The sequence below is a fragment of the Monomorium pharaonis genome, chromosome 3 (genome assembly GCF_013373865.1).
Source record: "Monomorium pharaonis isolate MP-MQ-018 chromosome 3, ASM1337386v2, whole genome shotgun sequence".
In the NCBI taxonomy this organism is placed as follows: domain Eukaryota; kingdom Metazoa; phylum Arthropoda; class Insecta; order Hymenoptera; family Formicidae; genus Monomorium; species Monomorium pharaonis.
The window spans coordinates 10,249,263-10,267,783 of NC_050469.1; the positions used below are offsets into that span (position 1 = coordinate 10,249,263).

The window sequence follows — 18,521 nt, forward strand, 5'->3', positions numbered from 1 at the left end:
GAAAACCGAGAGAGAGAGAGAGAGAGAGAGAGAGAGAGAGAGAGAGAGAGAGAGAGAAAGCATGGCAATCAAGTGGCGCCGATCTGTTTTTGAAGTAGAATCGAGTGGAATCACGTAGCCGCATCCATTCATCGGCGCTGTCGGTACATTCGTCACACATTTCGACGCTGACAGTCTTCTCTCCGATATCGTTGAACATCATTTATCGGACGTAATCAATCTCAAGAAGAACCAAATTTGTTCACAAGAAAAGGGGCAAGAAAATAAAGTTGGTCTGCTCTCGATCGAATGCAACAGCGCGTCCTCACGTTGTTATTACGTCACGTTCACCGTCGTGTTTTTGTTTACAATGACATAATCGCGATATGTCAGAAAAATAGCATTTGAAAAACGGAGGCTGTATCCTCGATGTAAAATACTTTTGGAGCAAGAAGTACGCCCAGCAAGATTGTCCGCGACGCGTGTCTGTTATGTTACGTGGAATACACCGTTGACTTGCTCAACCCTCTGTTACATTTCGCAAAAAAATTGTTGAGATAAGGAGACTTTTATCTCTCGCATGAATGTGTAAAACATGCCCGGAGGTAGACGAAATGCTGTCAGTCGGACTGGACTGACTGCTAGATCGGGTTCTAATGCTGGTTCTAATGCCAATGCTAACGGGAGGAGCAACAGCGGTGAGAGAGCGAGTGTCAATGCAAATGCGGACGACAAGAGGCTCGACGAGGTGTGCAGTGGAAGGTCCCTGGCACCGAAGCACATTCCCATCCCAGCGGTACCGGTCGACGGGCAGTTGAGCTTCGAGAGTCTATCTCTGGTCGTCTCAATCATCGCGGCTTGTCTGCAGCTGCTTAATCTGTACAAAACTGTATGGTGGTTACCAAATTCCTACAATGGTTATAGTATGGTACGTCGCGTTTTTATTTACTGAATCACAGCCTTGATTTCTCAATGATTATAATGGGAAATTGAAGAATGTTTTCAAGTTATGCTCTCTGTTGTTTCAGAACTTTTACCTGATAGATCCTTATTTACTTGTATTTATTTTTATTACGGCGGCGCATAGATTCCTTTACACATTGTTACGTCAGATTATCGATGTTTCATTGCCAATACGATCGGTATCCACAAAATTGGCAGTCCGAAACATTTTAAGGTATATACTGTATATGATTTATCGATAACTTATGAGATTTGTAGTTACATTGGGATATTTTTACATTTGTATGATTATTTCAGGTCATCTTTATCTGTTGCTGTGCAGAGTGTGATACTCTGGTGCCTCTATCATATGGCTGAGAGGCATGACTCTATGAAAATCTTTTATTTATGTTATCCGTGAGTATCTTTTCATTATATAAATACATTTAATTATGTATTTGTACTCTGCATTTCTCTTTAACTAAAAATTGGAAATAGAACAAATCGTTTATATTATTTATTTGTTCCAGCAGTTTGTCACTATATTTTATTATGTTTGGAATAAGAACATCATTTTTTGATATATTCTCAAGTGAGAAAGAAGAACGGAAAACCAAGTATGCATTAGGTAAGTCATCACATTGTATCGAAATTGTATCTTATTTATTCATATTATTCACTCTAAAGTCTAATGCTGTGTGATGTTACTTTTCTTGCAGATAAACCTTTACACAACTGCTCATTAAATGCATCAGCCATTAGAGCAGAAGTATCAAATTTAAAATCCGATTTTAACAGACGATTTGACCGAGCTTTATTTTCGTCTTCCTTTAACACATACGTCTGCGTAATGGCGCCTATCATTTTTGTACCTCCACATTTACATTTCAATGTTCTATGGGTGATACAGCACGTTACCTTATTTTGGCTCGGAAGGATATGCGCGTATTTTGCTCAGGCTTATCCTTTTAGGTGAGTATTTCTCACAAGTATAAAAATTGTCTATCAAACATATATATTTGATACATATGTAATTGACTTTTAGATATTGCGACGAGCTGCATAGAGCAGCAATGCACTTGGGCCGATGGGTTAAGATAGAAAATCGCAATAATCACATGTATATTCAACCATGGAATGAAGCGGTATTATGGCCTCATGGGTCGATTGTAAAACACAATCGAGAAATTTATCGTTCCGAAGGTTTGTGTACGGCAGCGGAACCGGGTAATTCAACTCACTCTAAATTTTATGTATGTAACTTACGATTCTTATTCCATCAAGTAACAAAAATATCAAATTCAATACTAATTGTTATATTTGTTATATTCCACAGAGCGTATTCAATAATCGAGTAACGCTACTAAGTCCAATATTGGCATTACAATTATTATTGGTGAACATTCAATTGTTTATTTTATTAGGTGTGACTGAATGGTATCAAATACTGTCGACGATATTATTATTAGTTATACATTATTATAACTTATTCAAAATGGCTAGAGATTTTCTAATATCCTGGAAGGTGTACCGTGCTGAACAAATAATTCAAGAGAAGTCTCAAATGGTTGTAAATCCAGTTGCTCAATAAAATACAAGTGATTTCTGTAATACTCATTTTACATTTTATATGTATTTATTAAATGAAATGGAATGTCTTGTGGCTTCTTATGAAAACAACGGACTCGTAAATGATAAACAAGTTCGAACCAAACATTTCGTGTATACGGATATTTTAATAAAAGTTTATTATATCTTTTAGTAGGAGTCTATGAAACTCTTTAGAACTAGTTAGAGATTACTATAGCTCCATCTGTGCCCCCTTACTACTGCTATTATCAAAAAAATGAAAGAAAAAAAACATTTTAATTACCTATCCACGTAAAAAATTTACGTTTTTCATTACGTCTAACTTATATAAGAATGTAAAAATACACCATCATGTTTTATAGATTTATTGAATAAAATTCAGATATATATAATATATATTAAATGCATCTCGAAGAACAACAAGACAGCATTTCAAATCAAACTAGCTGATATGAAATTTAATATTTTAAAGATTAATATTTGAAGATTAAATAATGCAGTATTAAAAGACATGTAGGTAAAGAATATATATGTTAGGGAAAACATGTGTCTAACATAGAAATATATTCTTTACATATGTTCTTTATCAGGCAGTTAGTTTAGATAAAATCTCAATTTCTATAAGCACTCCAAATAATCATTATTAATAGAAATATTAGAGATAAATCAAGCATTTTTTAAAGATAAATATAGCAGCCTTGCACTCTTTACGCAATTATAATTTAATAAGCTTGAGAAAATAATATACGTAAATACGAATGCATAATTAATTCTGGAAAAGAGTGCGCGTAAATTCTATATAATCCAATGCAGCTGTTATCGGCCGTTCTGATTTGGGATCTACATAAGGTTTCATGCGAGCAACGCAATAATCGGCCATTTCCTTCGTAAGATTCTGAAAAAAATTAAAAAATATAAATTACATTCTTCATAATTATTAGGAACATTGTAACTCGATTTTTTTTAATATCCTACAATATTTATAACACTCACAGCATATAATTCCTCCTTTGTGACATATGGCCGATCTGCTGCGGTGATTGCTCGGAAAGCGTTCTCTATTTCCTCCGAACTCTGCACGTTCTCCGTTTCTTTGCTGATCATAAACGCCATATATTCTTGCAGCGATACGTAGCCGTCCCTATTAGGATCTACGATGTCTGCGAATAATATCTTATTAAAATAACCGTTCAAAATAATGAAATCAAAAACGACACAGAACTGAAATCAACAAAACCTAATATGTTCTCGAATTCTGGATCGGGTTGTCCTTCTTCCATCATAGGAAGGTCGTAGCCCAAAGCTCTCAGACACGATTTAAATTCTTGGTGATTCAGACGACCGCTCTTATCCTTGTCGAAGTGCTTGAACATCATGGAGAATTCTTTGAGCGCATCTTCAGATACACCAGACTGGTTTCGCGCTTGAATCTGCTGTTCTAAATTATGTTGCATGCGCATTCCTAACTGATCCAATTGATCCCACTGCTGTGCCAATCCAACGGTACTGTGTTCTGTATAACGGTTGTCTAGAATTAGATGTTCTTCTAGAATAGCTCCAAGATCTTCGATCTTCTTCAAGTCTTGACGACGTGCACGCACTTCTTGAGTTTTTCGCTGTAAATTTGATTTACACATAATTATATTATCAATATATATCTTACATAATTATCTTTATGATAAATGCATTTCTTCAATTAAACAAACCTTAGTAGCTTCCAGTTGCTGTTCCAAAGATCCAGATCCTTCCATCATAGATGTTCTATGAAAAAAAATCGTTTTTATTCCTTTAATTAAATAACCAGATAAATAAATAATTCTTTCAATGCAAACCTTGTTTCTGCGAGCCACTGATGGAAGGCATTGGCATGCTTGGCGAATTCCTTACGCAATTTATCATTCTCCTCCTGCCGCTGTGCTTCTTTCGCAAGTTCAACATCGCGCTCTTTAATTATTTTCTGTAAGTTACGCCAAGTATCTTCCAAGGCTTCCATCGTGAACCATGTGTATGGATTCGGTCCAACGTTGAAGCTCTTGATTTGTCTGTCAAGAGCAGCCAGGGCTTGGAAGTCAGCTTCAGCCGAGGATAAGCTAGCTTGGAACTGTGCGTGTGCCTCACGAAGAGCACGAATCTCCTCGATACTATTACAACGCACAGGATCCGTCAGATCTTCCTCGGCATTCTCAAACCAAGAATTAAAAGCGGATGCTTTCTTTGCAAATGTCAGATAGAGCTCTTCAATCTGCCTGAATTGATCTTGCATTCTCAATAGACGCTGTTTCCTTGAATCGGAATCGGCCAGGAGTTTCTGCCAACGAGCGATAACATCGGCATGACGTTTCTGAATGCTGGGTGTTTGATCATGGCCGGAATCAACGAGCTGTTCTTTCAATGAAGTAATGTTCTGAATACCTTCATGCTCAAAGGCATGAAGACCAGCATCGAAGGTCTCCTGTTTCGTAAGTAGAGTCTGCACAGTAGATAAATCTCGACCAAATTCCTCTGAACGCACATGAGTCTCCTTATCAGCGATCCATGATTCGACTACATCGGCCTTCCACATGAACTGCAAGTACGCCGAATTATCGTTCAAGCGTATCTTCCTGCGAGCCGCGAGAGCTCCGAGTTGTTCCAATTTGTTGCGCAATTGCGCGCATCTTTGACTGATAGCATCCGCTCGATGATTGCCAGCTTTAATCAGCGTCTCGCCGGCTTCGCAAATGTCCTTGCAACGTTCACCGTGAGCTGCAAAATCAGTTTCGAACGCATCGTGTTTCTTCAAAAGACCTTGGACAGCGGCCATTGTATCGCCATAATCTTCGACAGAGAGTAATTGCTGCTTCTCTGTAATCCAGGCTTCTTCTTCTTCGACTTTGGCGAGGAACTGCTGATACGTCAAGGACTCGTCCAATTTCTGTCCTCTAGTGGCAGCTAATTGCTTCAATTCAGCCCACGCTTGATTAAGAAGTTTTAGACGCTGCTCAATTTCGGGTACTCCCAAATTGGAAACATCCATCAATTTCTCTCCTGCTTCTTGGACAGCTTGGATAGCAGGTTCGTGACTACCAAGTTCGGCTTCCAATCTCTTGTGCTTCTTCTTTAAGTTCTGCACACCTGTAAGGTCGCGGCCGTAATCATCCGATCCAACGAGAAGCTTTTTTTCCTTGATCCAAGATTCTTCATCAGCAATATCGCGGAAGAACTGATGCAAAGTATTGGCCTCATTCAGTCTCGCTTGTCTATGCGCTGCTAAATTCCTAATTCGCTCATAACGTTCATTTATGCTTTGACGTTTCTCCTGAATGCCGGCGGCATCGAACTGGCCGCTCTCGATCAACGAATCAGCCTGCGCATTCATATCCTTGATTCTCTCTTCATGCGCTTGTATATCCGCCTCGACAAGTTGATGCTTCTTCATAAGATTTTGCACCGAGGCCAAATCCTTACCAGCATCTTCAGATGTAAGCAAACTCTCAACTTCTCCTAGCCAGAAATCAAGATCCTTGACAGCAGCAATATAAGTACGCTGCTTATTGGCTTCCTTCAGTTTCATGGACTTCTCTGTGGTCTTTTGAGTAAGATATTCCCATTGATCAGCAATGGACGCCAGTCTTTTTTGAACTGCATCTTCCGAACCGGCACACTGATGCTTTTCGATTAAATTACCTCCCATAGCAAGTACCGATTGAATTCGATCTGCATTGGCCGCCAGTTCAGCTTCAAAAGCTTGATGTTTCTGATGTTTCGATTGAATGTTGGCGGGATCTTTGTAATTCTCTTCGGTTGCTAATTGAAGCTTCTCGGCAATCCAATTTTCCATCTCGTCAGCATCTCGAGAGAACTGCTGCAAAGTTTGCGATTCGCCTAGCTTTGAGCGCTTCTCAATAAGAGCGTCCTTCAAGTGTCGCCAGCGATCTAATACTTGGCATCGTCTTTCATCGATAGGTTTAGCGGCATAATGCTCAGCAGCGATCAATTGATCAGCCAGAGTTTGTAAGGTAGCGATCTTCTCTTCGTGAGCGTTGATTGCTTTATCAAAATCTTCATGTTTCTTGATGAGAGCCTCAACGTTGTCACTGCTATCCACCGCGTCTGCACTGCTGAGGAAAGCCTCCCGCGCGCTCATCCAATTCTCTGCCTGCTCGCAATCCCTGCAGAACAATTGCAGTTCAAGATTTTGATCGAGTTGCATGCGTCGTTGGACCCAAGCCTTTTCTAGTTCTTGTCGGGCTTCAATCATAGATTCGATTTTCTCCAATATCTCAACACTGGCATAATGGCTAGACTGCAATAGTTGTTGGCCGAATAATTCAAACGCTTGAAAAGTACCCGCTCTAGCATCTATCTCCATCCGGTGTTCCTATATAAAAAATAAAACAATAAAATTATAAAATAGATTATGATTCGATTCTCGAACATTTTACATCAGTACACAACTCTTTGTTTGTTACGTATGATCATTCGGCAGTGAATGTTAAAAGCAGAAAAGTAGTAATTACGCGATAAGCATTGAAAATACCCAAACTGTTAATAGGCAGTATTTTCATTGCAAAACATCGGCACAAGATCAATCAGCCTCTTCTCGTAAAAGAAAAAAGTCACCAATGAGACGGATTACACGAAATTAATTTTAGGCAACTCTCGTCAGGCAACTCCGCGATTTTCGTGATGCATGCTCAAACGGTTTTATACCTCTGGAAGTATCCCGTAACGCGCATCTATCTCTGCTCTGTGATTCTATAATTTAAATGGCTTGGTGAAGGATTTGTCAGATGATTGTGATGACTGTTTGATCATGCCACGACGGAGAATATTTTTACCTGATGACGTTCGAGCAATGCTTCAGCGCCCGTGACATCCGATGCAAGTTCTTCGGAAGCAACTAAGCCCATCATCGAATTGATCCAGGCCATCAAGTCGCGATAATCACTGAGGAAGCGTTGCAAATCATACGAATCCAAAAGCTTTTCCTTTCTACTGTTAGCTTTAGCCGTCAGTTGGGTCCATTCTTCATTGATCTCCTTCTGTTTAGCATATGTTTGCTCAGCGGTCTCCGGATGCGATTGCATCAGACGATTAGCCGTCTCGTCAAGTTGCTTGATTTTGTCTCCCAAAGCTGCCAGATCCCTCTCTAGACCTTCGTGTTTGCGCTGCAAAGCCTGAACGCTACGCAGATCCTTGCCTAGATCATCATTGTTCAGCGCCGCGTCCTTTTCGCGAATCCAATCCTTCGTCTCGTCAACGTCACGATGAAATCGTTGCACCTCGTGAGCAGAACCAAGCTGATTGGCTCGTTCAGCCGTGAGTGTTTGCAGGCTGGTCCACTTCTCATTCAGATCCTGAATCTGTGTCTGAATTTTCAATGCCGCTTCAGTTTGTCCGAGACTCATCAGTTGCACGGCGATTTCATTCATCTCGGCTAAACGCACTTCGTTCGCCTTAAGATCAGCTTGAAAATCGTCGAATTTCTTTTGCATAACCTCCACTTGTTCCAAATCCTCACCCACGTCCTGTACCTGGGCGTGATTTTCCTTGTCCTTGATCCAAGTGGCCAATTCAGCGGCTTCTCTCACCAGCACGTAAGCTTTGGCTGTTTCATTAAGCTTGTTTTGACGCTCGCGCGCTAAACGCAAGAGATCATCGTATTGCGCCTGGATCTGCGCCTGCCGTGCGGCGATCGAGCTCTGCTCTCTAGCCAAATTCTGTTGGGACGCGCTGAGACTCGCCTCGGGTTCCACGCGCTTCACGTACGCTGCCGGTACGAAACCTTGACGATCGTTTACTTCAACCTTCCACCAGTCCTTGTTGTTGGAGTTGAGCAGAGTCAAAGTGTCGCCCTTCTTCATGGATACTTCTCTAGGCGATTTTTCAGTATAGTCATAAAGGGCGACGACACATTCCTTGCCAGTGATATCGATCGTAGGTGTCTCTTGCTGTCTGCACGCTGCAGCTTGATCTCTCAGTGCCGCAATGGTACTCGCAAATGCTTCCAGATCGCTGACCAAGGCCTCATGTTTCTTCAAAAGAGCCTCAGAACTATCCTCATCCTTGCCGTAATCGCCATTCATCACTATAGGACGTTTCTCCTTCATCCATGATTCAGCTTCGTTCGCATCGGCAAAATATTGATGCGCCTGCAAAGAGTCATCCAAGTCGTTCTTACGTTGGCGAGCTTTATCCTTCAATTGTCCCCAGTGTTCATCCAAAGCCGCAAGTCGCTGATTGATCTCCTCGGCCGCGAAATGTCCCTCTTGTAACATCGACGAGCCCGCTTGACAAACTGCGGCCACTCTCGGTTCATGATTGTTGATCTCAGCCAAAACAGCCTGATGCTTCTTCTGAAGATTTTGCACGCCGATTAGATCACGACCGCGATTCGTGGATGCCGCAACTGGCTCTTTCTCACGAATCCACGCCTCCTCATCCTCGATATCTCGGAATAGTTGCTGCACTTGAAGCGAGTCCAGGAGTCGCTGCTTCCTCATGCTCATAGGACGCTGCAAGGCGGCGTATCTAGCTTGCAATTGGTCTTGCTTGGCTTTGATATTGTCAGCGTCGAAGTGACCCGACTTGACAAACTGATCGGCCGCTTGAGTGATACCATCGATTCTGTCCGCGTGAGAACCTACATCGGCCTCCAGAAGCGCATGCTTCTTCTGCAAATTCTGAACGCTGGTTAGATCTTTGCCATAGTCTTCCGACATCAGTTGTCCCTCCACTTCCGAGAGCCACAGTTCAATGTCCTCTACTGTTCGGTTGAATTGCTGCTGCTGAGAGGCCTCTTGCAATTTCGCGCCCTTCTTTTCGGTAGCTCGTGTCAAACTCTCCCAAAGTGTCGCAATTTCGTCTGAGCGGGTGCGTATGCGATCGCCAGCATAGTGATCGCTTTCGATCAGCTCTTGGCCAGTGGCTACCATCTCCTCCATGCGCGTCCTATTTGCGTTCAATTCCTGTTCAAAGTTCTGATGCTTCTGGACTTTACCGTTCAGATTAGTGGGATCCAAGTAACTGTCATCAGTAGCGAACTTAAGTTTCTCGTTAACCCAGCCCTTTGTTTCGTCGCAATCTCTCTCAAATTGTTGTAGCTTGTACGCATCCTCTAGGCGACGGCGTCTTTGAGCTGACTTTTCGAGAAGAATAGCTCGTCTCTCTAATAACAATTGCCGTCGTTGCGCCACGTCATCTGCAGCATAATGTTCGCCTTCGATTAATTTTCCAGCAAAGTCGTCGAGCACCTTGATCTTCTCCTCCTGAGCTGCCAGAGATTTATCGAAGTCTTCGTGTTTTTTGATAAGTGCCTCTACACTGTCAAGGGAATCTCCCAAGTCTTCGTTGGCCAGAAACGCTTCCTGTTTTGCCATCCACGCATCCGCTTGTTCGGTGTCACGATAGAATAGTTGTAAATCTACGCATTGCTCGTACAAGATACGTCTCTTCTCCCACAGGCTCAAGAGAGATGATTTGTCATCAGCAAGAGAGTTCAATTTCCGCGCTACTTCTTCGGAGGCATAATGCTTCTTCTCGAGAAGTTTATTACCAGCCAATGTGGTTGCATCAAAACTATCGGCTCTGGCGTCAATTTCTCCCTTATGTTCTTGATGTCGGTCGACTAAAGCCTCAGCACCGGCCACATCTTTCGCTAGTTCGTCTGCGGAAATGATGGCGCGCATATCATTCATCCAGGACACCAAGTCGCGATAATCGGCCAAGAACCGATGTAGATAGTAAGATTCGTCAAGTTTGAGGCGTCGCTCTTTCGCTTTTGCGGTAAGACTCTCCCATGACTGTAAAATCTCAGCCCGTTTAGCTTGAATCTGTTTGGAATGATCAGCTTCATGAATCGCGGCGAGACGATCAGCTTCCGCACCCAGCGTGTATACCTTGTCTTCCAGAGCAGCCAAATCACGCTCGATACCTTCGTGTTTTCGTTGTAATGTTTGTACGCTGGCAAGATCTCGTCCAAAATCGTCAGACGATAAGACAACGTCCTTCTCCGCGATCCAAGCCATGGTCTCATCGGCATCACGATTAAATCTCTGAATCTCGTGCGCCCCAAAAAGTTTCTCCTGTCGCAGTGTGGCCAGTTGTTTCAGTCTTTGCCAAGATTCGTTGAGCTCTTCCTTCCTGCGTAGAATAGTGTCACGTTCGGGATGTCCATCTAACAACAACTTGTCCGCTAGTTCGTTCACCTCTGTCACTCTGTACTCTTGACTCGCCATATCCTTCTGGAATTCGTCAAATTTTCTTTGAAGCACTTCCACATGCTCCAAGTCGTGTCCAAACTCATCAGTTGTTACAAATGCCTCCTTATCGTGAATCCAAAACATTACTTCATCGCAGTGACGAATAAACTGTACGAGAACTAAAGCCTGCTGCAGCTTCAAACCCTTGTCAGCCAATCGAGACAGCAGTAACTCCCACAAGCGATGTAGCTCCTCTGTAAATAATTAAAAATATTGTATTAAAAAACAAATTACAATTTACTACAAGTACGACAGATTTGTCATAAATTTCAAGATTACATCTACATAAATTATATTTATATATTGTTTACATTATATACATAAATAAGATTGTTAATATGTCTAACTTCATAATATTAAAAAATATCAAATATCAAAAATTTTTTAAACAAAATATAATTTTCACTATTTTGATAAAATTTAAATCTTCTACAATCCATAAATTGTTATACAGGTGATATAAAAATATAGCTTACATAATTTACATTGTATACAAGTAATATAGATATATTACTATGAATAATATAATTTATATTTTACATACCCAATGATATTATAGACTGGTTGTTCCAATTTCTTTATAAACTTATCAGGTAAATATATATCTTTCATGAAATGACAGTTTTAAATCTTTAAATTGTGTTTAGAAAATGAAATTTAATTATCAATATAATTTTTGTATCATATATATATATATATATATATTATATATATATATATACACACACACACACACACACACACACACACACACACACACACACACACACACACATAAAACCTGAATAACAACACTCTTTGACAGTACTGTAACAATCTATAAAAAAAACCAATATCTCTACCACTTGAACATACCTAGCCTCTTGCGAATTATATCGCTAGCAAAATGATGTTGTGCTATCATCTCGGAGCCAGTGTTATCGAGCAGCACAATGGCATTTGAATGAGCGGCAACTTCTGCCTCAAAGGCCTGGTGCTTTTGAATCTTCGCTTGCAGATTGGTTGGGTCCTTGTAACTCTCGTCAGAAGCTGCTTGCAGCTTCTCATAGATCCATCCTTCGAGTTCGTCCGCATCTCGCTTAAAGTACTAAAAGAGGACAGGTAGGGTAAGAGCAAAGCGTCAAGTAAATCAAAACAGCGAGGTCAAGAGAAATGAAGGAAGCACTGGGATACGTACCTGAAAGCGACGGGAGTCCTCGAGCTTGTCTCGCTTGTTGCGCGCTTCCGCCTTGAAGTTAGAGTAACGTCCCAATACTTGTTCTCGTCTCTCCTGGATATCCTCTGGATTCTCAAGAATCTTCACCTCTTTGGGTGTGATTTGGTCCATGATGCAGCCGCGATCTTTAAAATAGCTTCTACCGACCTACCGACTATCGTCCAAAATGGCCACGGTGGGGTGTGGCAGGATCAATTCGCTGCCGGAATCGATAAGCGGCGTTTCTTCCGCAGGCAAGCAGGCAGGTAGACACTGGCAGATCGTCGAATGCACACACAACAATAAATCGGGTCGTCAATAACACGGAAACAATGAGCGAGAGAGATACCCGTGGAATTCGCCCGCGAGCTCGATAGCTCGCCCACTTTCGTCTGCCACGATTGACGTTTCGATGATTCGACCGGATTCCTCTCGCACTTAAGACGACTCCGCACTCCGCGACCCGCGTGCTGCGTGAATGCTCCAGTGTATTCCGGTAGCGCTATTCAACACTATCCTTTGATTGGACGCTCGTCAACGCTCGTTCGATTTGCGCACAAATCACAGCGTTGTTTTAGGTGTTTTTATCCATCAGCGTTTCTATGTGCACATTGAATGTGCGAATTAAATAAAGTACTACTAGTCGTCGTGCGAGCATACGAAATTCTCCAACGAATTTGTCTCCGTTCGTTGTATCTCGGCAATTTTCATTCAAACGGTTTTCTCATCGCTTTCCTTGGCCTGCGTTTCCACGAAGGTACGTGACGTCACACCACTTTCGCGCCATGTTAATTTTCGCCGCCAATCAGACGAGCCGTCCTTTCACGTATTTTTTCAAATGTAACGGTCGCGCCAAGTGAAAGTCTCGCGCGCGGTTTACGTTTTACTCGTGTGTGATATATTATCCATAATATCGGGAGTGCCGAATAAAGTATCGGGCGATCGTTATTAATGTGCGGTTCGAGAATAGCAGGATGATGTCAGCAGAAAGCGGCATCCATGGAACGACTCGGTATTAAATATATTATTTTTTCAAGTGATACATTTCTTTACCCGGTTTTGTGTTTGAGTTTAGGAATAATATTTATCACATTTTCAGAATCAAAACCGGAAAAGAAATGTAGCCGTAGCAGCAGCAGCATCAGCATTGCAGCAGGAGCAGCGACAGCAATCGGTGAGTGAATTTTTATCAAATCAATTATTTGAATTTATATCATGTATATGTGGTATTGCACATTTATAGAACACGATTATGCACATTTGCATAAAACAGATTTAAAATATAAATGCATATAATTATAAAATTCACGGGTATAGCATGAAACATAACCAAATAAACGTGGACGTAGCATAGAAGAGACCCAAAAAGTCATGCACATTACCTACGGGATTCATAGATATTTGACTACGTAGTTCAATGTGCACATTTTGTGCACATAGAGGCGCTAATGAATGAAAACACCTTAAAACGACGCTATTGACCGCTATTTTGTACGTGCTGTTTTGTGCGTATGTTTATAAATTCTTTTCATAATTAATTATGCACAATGGGACGATGTAATATATGTAATAATACAAAAAGTAAAGAATCCGGACGGACGTTCCATAAGTGAGTACCTTAATTGTTACTGTATTTAATTAAATTTATCTAATACTTAATAACGAAGAGAGGTTATAATCACTACTTGAGAAACTTATAATGATTCTTTTTTATGTTTTAGGGTTGATTGTTCCAACTTCTTAGTAAACTTACCTATTAAATAAATATATGTTTGTCTTTATTTATTTACGAAAAGAAATGAAAATAGACACATGCTTACTTGGTAGGTAAGTTTACCAAGAAGTTGGAACTAGCCCTTAGGGTCAGTTGTTCCAACTTCTTGGTAAACTTATCTATCAGATAAATATATGTTCGTCTTTATTTATTTAATAAAAGAAATGAAGATAGACACATGCTTACCTGGTAGATAAGTTTACCCAAAAGTTGGAACAACTGGCCCTTAAGACTAAAATTTAATACAGTTACACAGTTAAAAGAAAATTAATTAATAAATAACAGACATTATCTATTAAATATATTCAATTAACATCTTTTAACTGATTGTTAATGTTTAACATAAAATGACTACAGATTTCTTTTGACAAATTTACTTCAAGTATTCTCATTAGTAACTCAATCGTAATTTAATAAATACCAAACTGAAATTATAAAGATTTGAAAATGGCGCATTAGATTCCAAAGTTATCTATATGACGCCTCTCACTTAGAATCATGTTTAACTTGAAAACAGCTATCCATATATTTTCAAATCAGTGATTAAGTTATATATAATGTTGCATTAATACGGTAATTGTTACAGCTATGCCTTTCGATACATATGTGTGCTAATAAATTCTGAGAATAAAGTTATAAAATAATGAATTAAAAGAGAACAAAAGGTGTGATTGATTAAAGACAAATTCCAATAAGTTTATTGCATAGTAGCTTTCTCTCTTTATTTTTTCTACACTTTTATTATGTTCATAATTTATTGCGAAACAGAAAGTGATTAATTTTTACATTATTTTCATGATTATCAAGTAAAAAAAAACGATGGCTCAGTACAATTTTGGTACTAAGGATAACACATTATTAAATATTTTGATTACGAAATTAACTTACCAACGATAGTAATTTATTTATCGATAGAGTAATTTGTTTATGAATAATGATATCTGATTTATCGACAAAGATAATTTCAAAAAGAGAAAAATAAGTTACACAAAGAATATCCCACTCATTAAAAAAGGAGATAAATATATGTATTAAAATTATTAAAGATTGTAACTACTTAAACACTACATGAAGGTTTTTTGAAATATTTACGAGTATGCGTAAATATTCCTCAAATGAAATTAATAAGAATGAAGTTATTATGTATTATGTATTGGTTATATTAATAAAATATATTTCATATTTTTGTTTCTTTTTATATTTTACTCTCTAATATTCTTTACATATTATAATAATGTGAACAGAATTGCTTACATTAAAATTAACACATTTAAGAATATTTATTGAGCACAAGGAAATAAAATAAAATTGCATGAATATATATTATGATACAATAATCTTTTATTAAATTTCACCTACAAACAACGAATCACAGAACGTTACATTAGAGTTCCTTACGTCAATCCATCGTGTTTTCATATATTTTACAGGTAAATAATTATGTATTTATCTCTATTATAGTAAAGTCTTATTTGTTAAAATATCTCGTAGTGTAGTGGATTGTTATGTATATGTAAATTTAATTTACCTAAAAATAGGATTTCTGTTGTAGTGTCCATTCATTGTTTATAAGTGTCCGTTATCATGTATAGAAGTGGTATACTATAGGTACTTTTGTCCATTGTACTCTGATATATTTTCCTTTTTTTAGCATTATTAATATTATTAATATTATTACTATTTCCCGCCGATACATTGTATTCGAAGTACGATAAAAGTCACCACGTACCAAAGAACTTTTCGCTGATAAAATTACAAAATTCAATTCGTCACAAAAAACGATGTGTTAGGACTTTATATGTAAAGGGCTTTTAAGTACCTGGACAAAGTGACGGCATTTACGATACAAATCGCTAGAACTTTTATATGCATCTTTTTTTTGTTAGAAGGCAACACGTCTTTGTTAATACGAGAAGGCAATTTGCTTTGTATCATCGGTATATCTGTGTGTCCCAAAAACATCGGATCGATCTGACCAGCACCGTGCGTAGCTCGACTCGAAGAGCATCGAATCGAACAAGTGCAAAGGGACCGTTTACAGGCATTATTGGCAGCACTGGATCACTGTTCAAATGTACTGTATATATATTTCGTTTTTTCTCCGGTATTTATCCCGAGGCTGTAATGCGACAAATCAGCCTGTTTACGCGCATCGCAATCGGCCGCGTAGTCGCGCATCATCTAGCTAAACGCTCCTCATCCGTTTGTTTTTCTTCTACCTTCCATCTGTTGTTTCTCACTTTCTTCCGCGGATATAATTTTCGCGAAGATAACCAGCATTACGTTCTTCCTAAACGTAAATAATATTTTTGACGATTTCCTCTTTATGTACAAAACTTAGAGTTATAGGATACACTTGCACTCGCGCGCGTCACGCGTCCCGGGGCGCCAATAAGTTAAATTTTATTCTAAAGTTACACATTTTATTTATTACGCTTCCCGTGCGTCGGGCGGGCTTCTCTGTGTTGTACGTGCGACGTCTCCGATCAGTCTGAGCATACGAGACCAGCAATACACGTGTATAATATATGTGCGTTATGACTGCGACTTTAGAAGGCTCGAGCGCGAAATCGGCGCTCTCGAACGTACAAAATTCGTCCTCGATATATAATATATATAAGAACGAACTAAATAATATAGAAAGTTTCGAAAGAGAGACGTCGCGCGAGATTGAAAGCGCCCTACGCGTGTGTCGCCGTGACGCCAAAATCTCATAAAGATACATCAAATCGCTCCATTTTTACTACATAACATACAATAGATATATTTATATAATATATATATAATATTCAATAATATATATATATTTTTTTACTAAAGGTATTCTTTATATTTATATACAGAGAGATATAATCGTCCGCATCGATAATCTTTACGAATTAGTAACACTAGGTTGCTAAATAATAATTTTCTTGGACCTCGGTGTGCGAATGTGTGTGTGTGTGTGTGTGTGTGTGTGTGTGTGTGTGTGTGTGTGTGTGTGTGTCTGCATGTATATTAGCCAGCACCTTGCGTTGTTGAACCCTCAGTTCACGAATCAGAAAAGGGCCAATCCCTTCCACTTATACTTAAAAAAATATAATGTGCACCCCTCCCTGAGCTCACTCCGTGAAACTTCGAGAGACGCTTCTCATCCTTTCCCGTTCCACTACACATCTCGTCTCCTCTCCTCTCCTCTCCGTATCGTAAACCTTTTCACAGCCCTCATTTCGTTTCATTTTTTTTTTTGTGTAACTTTCGTCCGTTTCCATAAGTTTTCCATCTGCGCGGATCACGCGCGTAACAATTTTCTTAGATAACATATATAAATGTCTAATATACAATAAATAATTTGTTTCGCTCTTTCGAATATACAACTTTTCGCTTTCCGACTTAAGTAATTTGTCCACGGCGTCCCTCCCGTAAGGTACACCAAATAGAATCTTTAGTTTCCTTTCTCGATACGTTAAGAACTAAATTTTGTACAAATTTCAACGAGTCGAGCGCCGTCCTGTCCCGATCCTACGCGGCATTTGGACACGCGAAAAAGAAACGGGCCGCAGGAGAAGGATGAGGTACTGGGTCGGGACCACCTCCGACGACATCGTCATGCGGCGCCTTAATATACATTTACATAGGTATAATACAAGGAACAAACGAAGCCAGAATGAAAGATGGAAATAGAGAGATAGAGAGGGATAGAGGAGCAGGTAAGGAGATACAGACGGGAAGAGACAGAGGGAGAGAAAAGAAAAGGAGAAAAGTTGAACGCGTTTTACAACATCTGAGGGGTGTGCCAGGTCGGCGCGTCTCGATGGAGAAAACCGCTGAACGACGACCTTTCGCGCGGATGAGACCCCGCGACGGGTTCGCGACAGCGCTGCATCAACGACGGCAATGATAACGACGACGGCCGACGTCCGCGTGAGACTCGCGGCGAAATGCCGTGCTGCTGCTTCTGCCGTTCCTCCTTTCTCTCCCTCTCGTGCCCCGCCGAGGGACGGGCCGACTCCCTGTCTCATGCGCCCGTACAGTCGATCTCGACGATGTCCTTCGGCACGTCGACGAACTGATAGACCAGCCGCTGGCCGTCCACCTTCGCCAGGATGCCGCGCTGGTAGTAGTAGCGCAGTGCCCTGCCCATCGTCTCGTAGTTCATGTCCGGCTTGTTCTTGTGTATGCCCCAGAGCCGTGAGACCGCCTTGCTGTCGACCAGCTTGAAGACGCCCCGCTCGCGATTCGTCCACTTGATGTAGCGCGGACAGTACTCGTGGTCCTGCAGCAGCTTGAGCAGGAACTCCCACAGGTACGTGGTCGAGCCCTCGCGCGACTTCCGCTTCACCGCGGCGCCGCCCTCGCCGCCCTGTCGCGGCTTCTTCAGCTTGCTCTTCTTCGAGCGCGACGGAAACCCGAGCTCGAGAAGGTAGAGATCGTCCGAGACCGAGCTAGTAGCCGCCTGAATCACGCTGGTGGGCACGCCGCCGGGTCCCCGCGGCGGGCTTGGGGTACAGGGGGTCGCAAACTGTCCACCTCCGCCGTACATGTTTATGTAATTGTTGTAGCTGTCGGACACTGAAAAAGAGAAAAAGGAGGAGAGCCCGATTAGAAAAAGTTCTGCGAGTTCTCACCGTTGTTTATTTACATGCGAATCTACGTAGCTAACTAATAATACGACTTTTCATAGCAGACTTGACTACAAGTTTAATATATAAATTGCTTTGTATCTAATCTACTTTTTTTTTTTTTTTGCTCACTACGTAAAGCGCTTAATTATATCTCGAGACATGTAGGACAATAACATGTGGAGGCCACTCGTTTA

General features: G+C 40.5%; 3 protein-coding genes and 1 long non-coding RNA gene across 8 annotated transcripts in view; 2 read left to right on the forward strand and 2 right to left on the reverse strand.

Annotated features, from left to right (window-relative positions):
- The first annotated feature begins 96 nt into the window (after window positions 1-96).
- On the forward strand, window positions 97-2,682 carry LOC105840085 (transmembrane protein 39A-A). Its single transcript, XM_012686838.3, has 7 exons — window positions 97-907; window positions 1,008-1,156; window positions 1,240-1,338; window positions 1,455-1,549; window positions 1,641-1,893; window positions 1,967-2,174; window positions 2,258-2,682. Exons 1-7 carry the CDS (start codon window positions 575-577, stop codon window positions 2,510-2,512), a joined length of 1,392 nt encoding a protein of 463 aa, XP_012542292.1. The 5' UTR covers window positions 97-574; the 3' UTR covers window positions 2,513-2,682.
- Window positions 2,683-2,860: 178 nt separating this feature from the next.
- On the reverse strand, window positions 2,861-12,081 carry LOC105840079 (spectrin alpha chain). Its single transcript, XM_036284293.1, has 8 exons — window positions 11,932-12,081; window positions 11,610-11,841; window positions 7,332-10,948; window positions 4,344-6,871; window positions 4,218-4,272; window positions 3,749-4,127; window positions 3,505-3,671; window positions 2,861-3,406 (listed from the first exon to the last, which is right to left on the reverse strand). Exons 1-8 carry the CDS (start codon window positions 12,079-12,081, stop codon window positions 3,278-3,280), a joined length of 7,257 nt encoding a protein of 2,418 aa, XP_036140186.1. The 3' UTR covers window positions 2,861-3,277.
- Window positions 12,082-13,297: 1,216 nt separating this feature from the next.
- Window positions 13,298-14,902, forward strand: LOC114255185. Its single transcript, XR_004962488.1, has 2 exons — window positions 13,298-13,558; window positions 14,310-14,902. It is a non-coding gene; the product is annotated as an uncharacterized LOC114255185 (long non-coding RNA).
- A 140-nt stretch (window positions 14,903-15,042) lies between these two features.
- LOC105837767 (ecdysone-induced protein 74EF) overlaps window positions 15,043-18,521 on the reverse strand; it is a 183,147-nt gene continuing 179,668 nt past the window's right edge. For all 5 annotated transcript variants that reach the window (XM_036284005.1, XM_036284004.1, XM_036284007.1 and 2 more), the window contains one exon: window positions 15,043-18,274. In XM_036284005.1, the coding sequence (XP_036139898.1) occupies window positions 17,721-18,274 (554 nt within the window). In that variant the 3' untranslated portion in view covers window positions 15,043-17,720. The remainder of the gene's footprint in view (window positions 18,275-18,521) is intronic.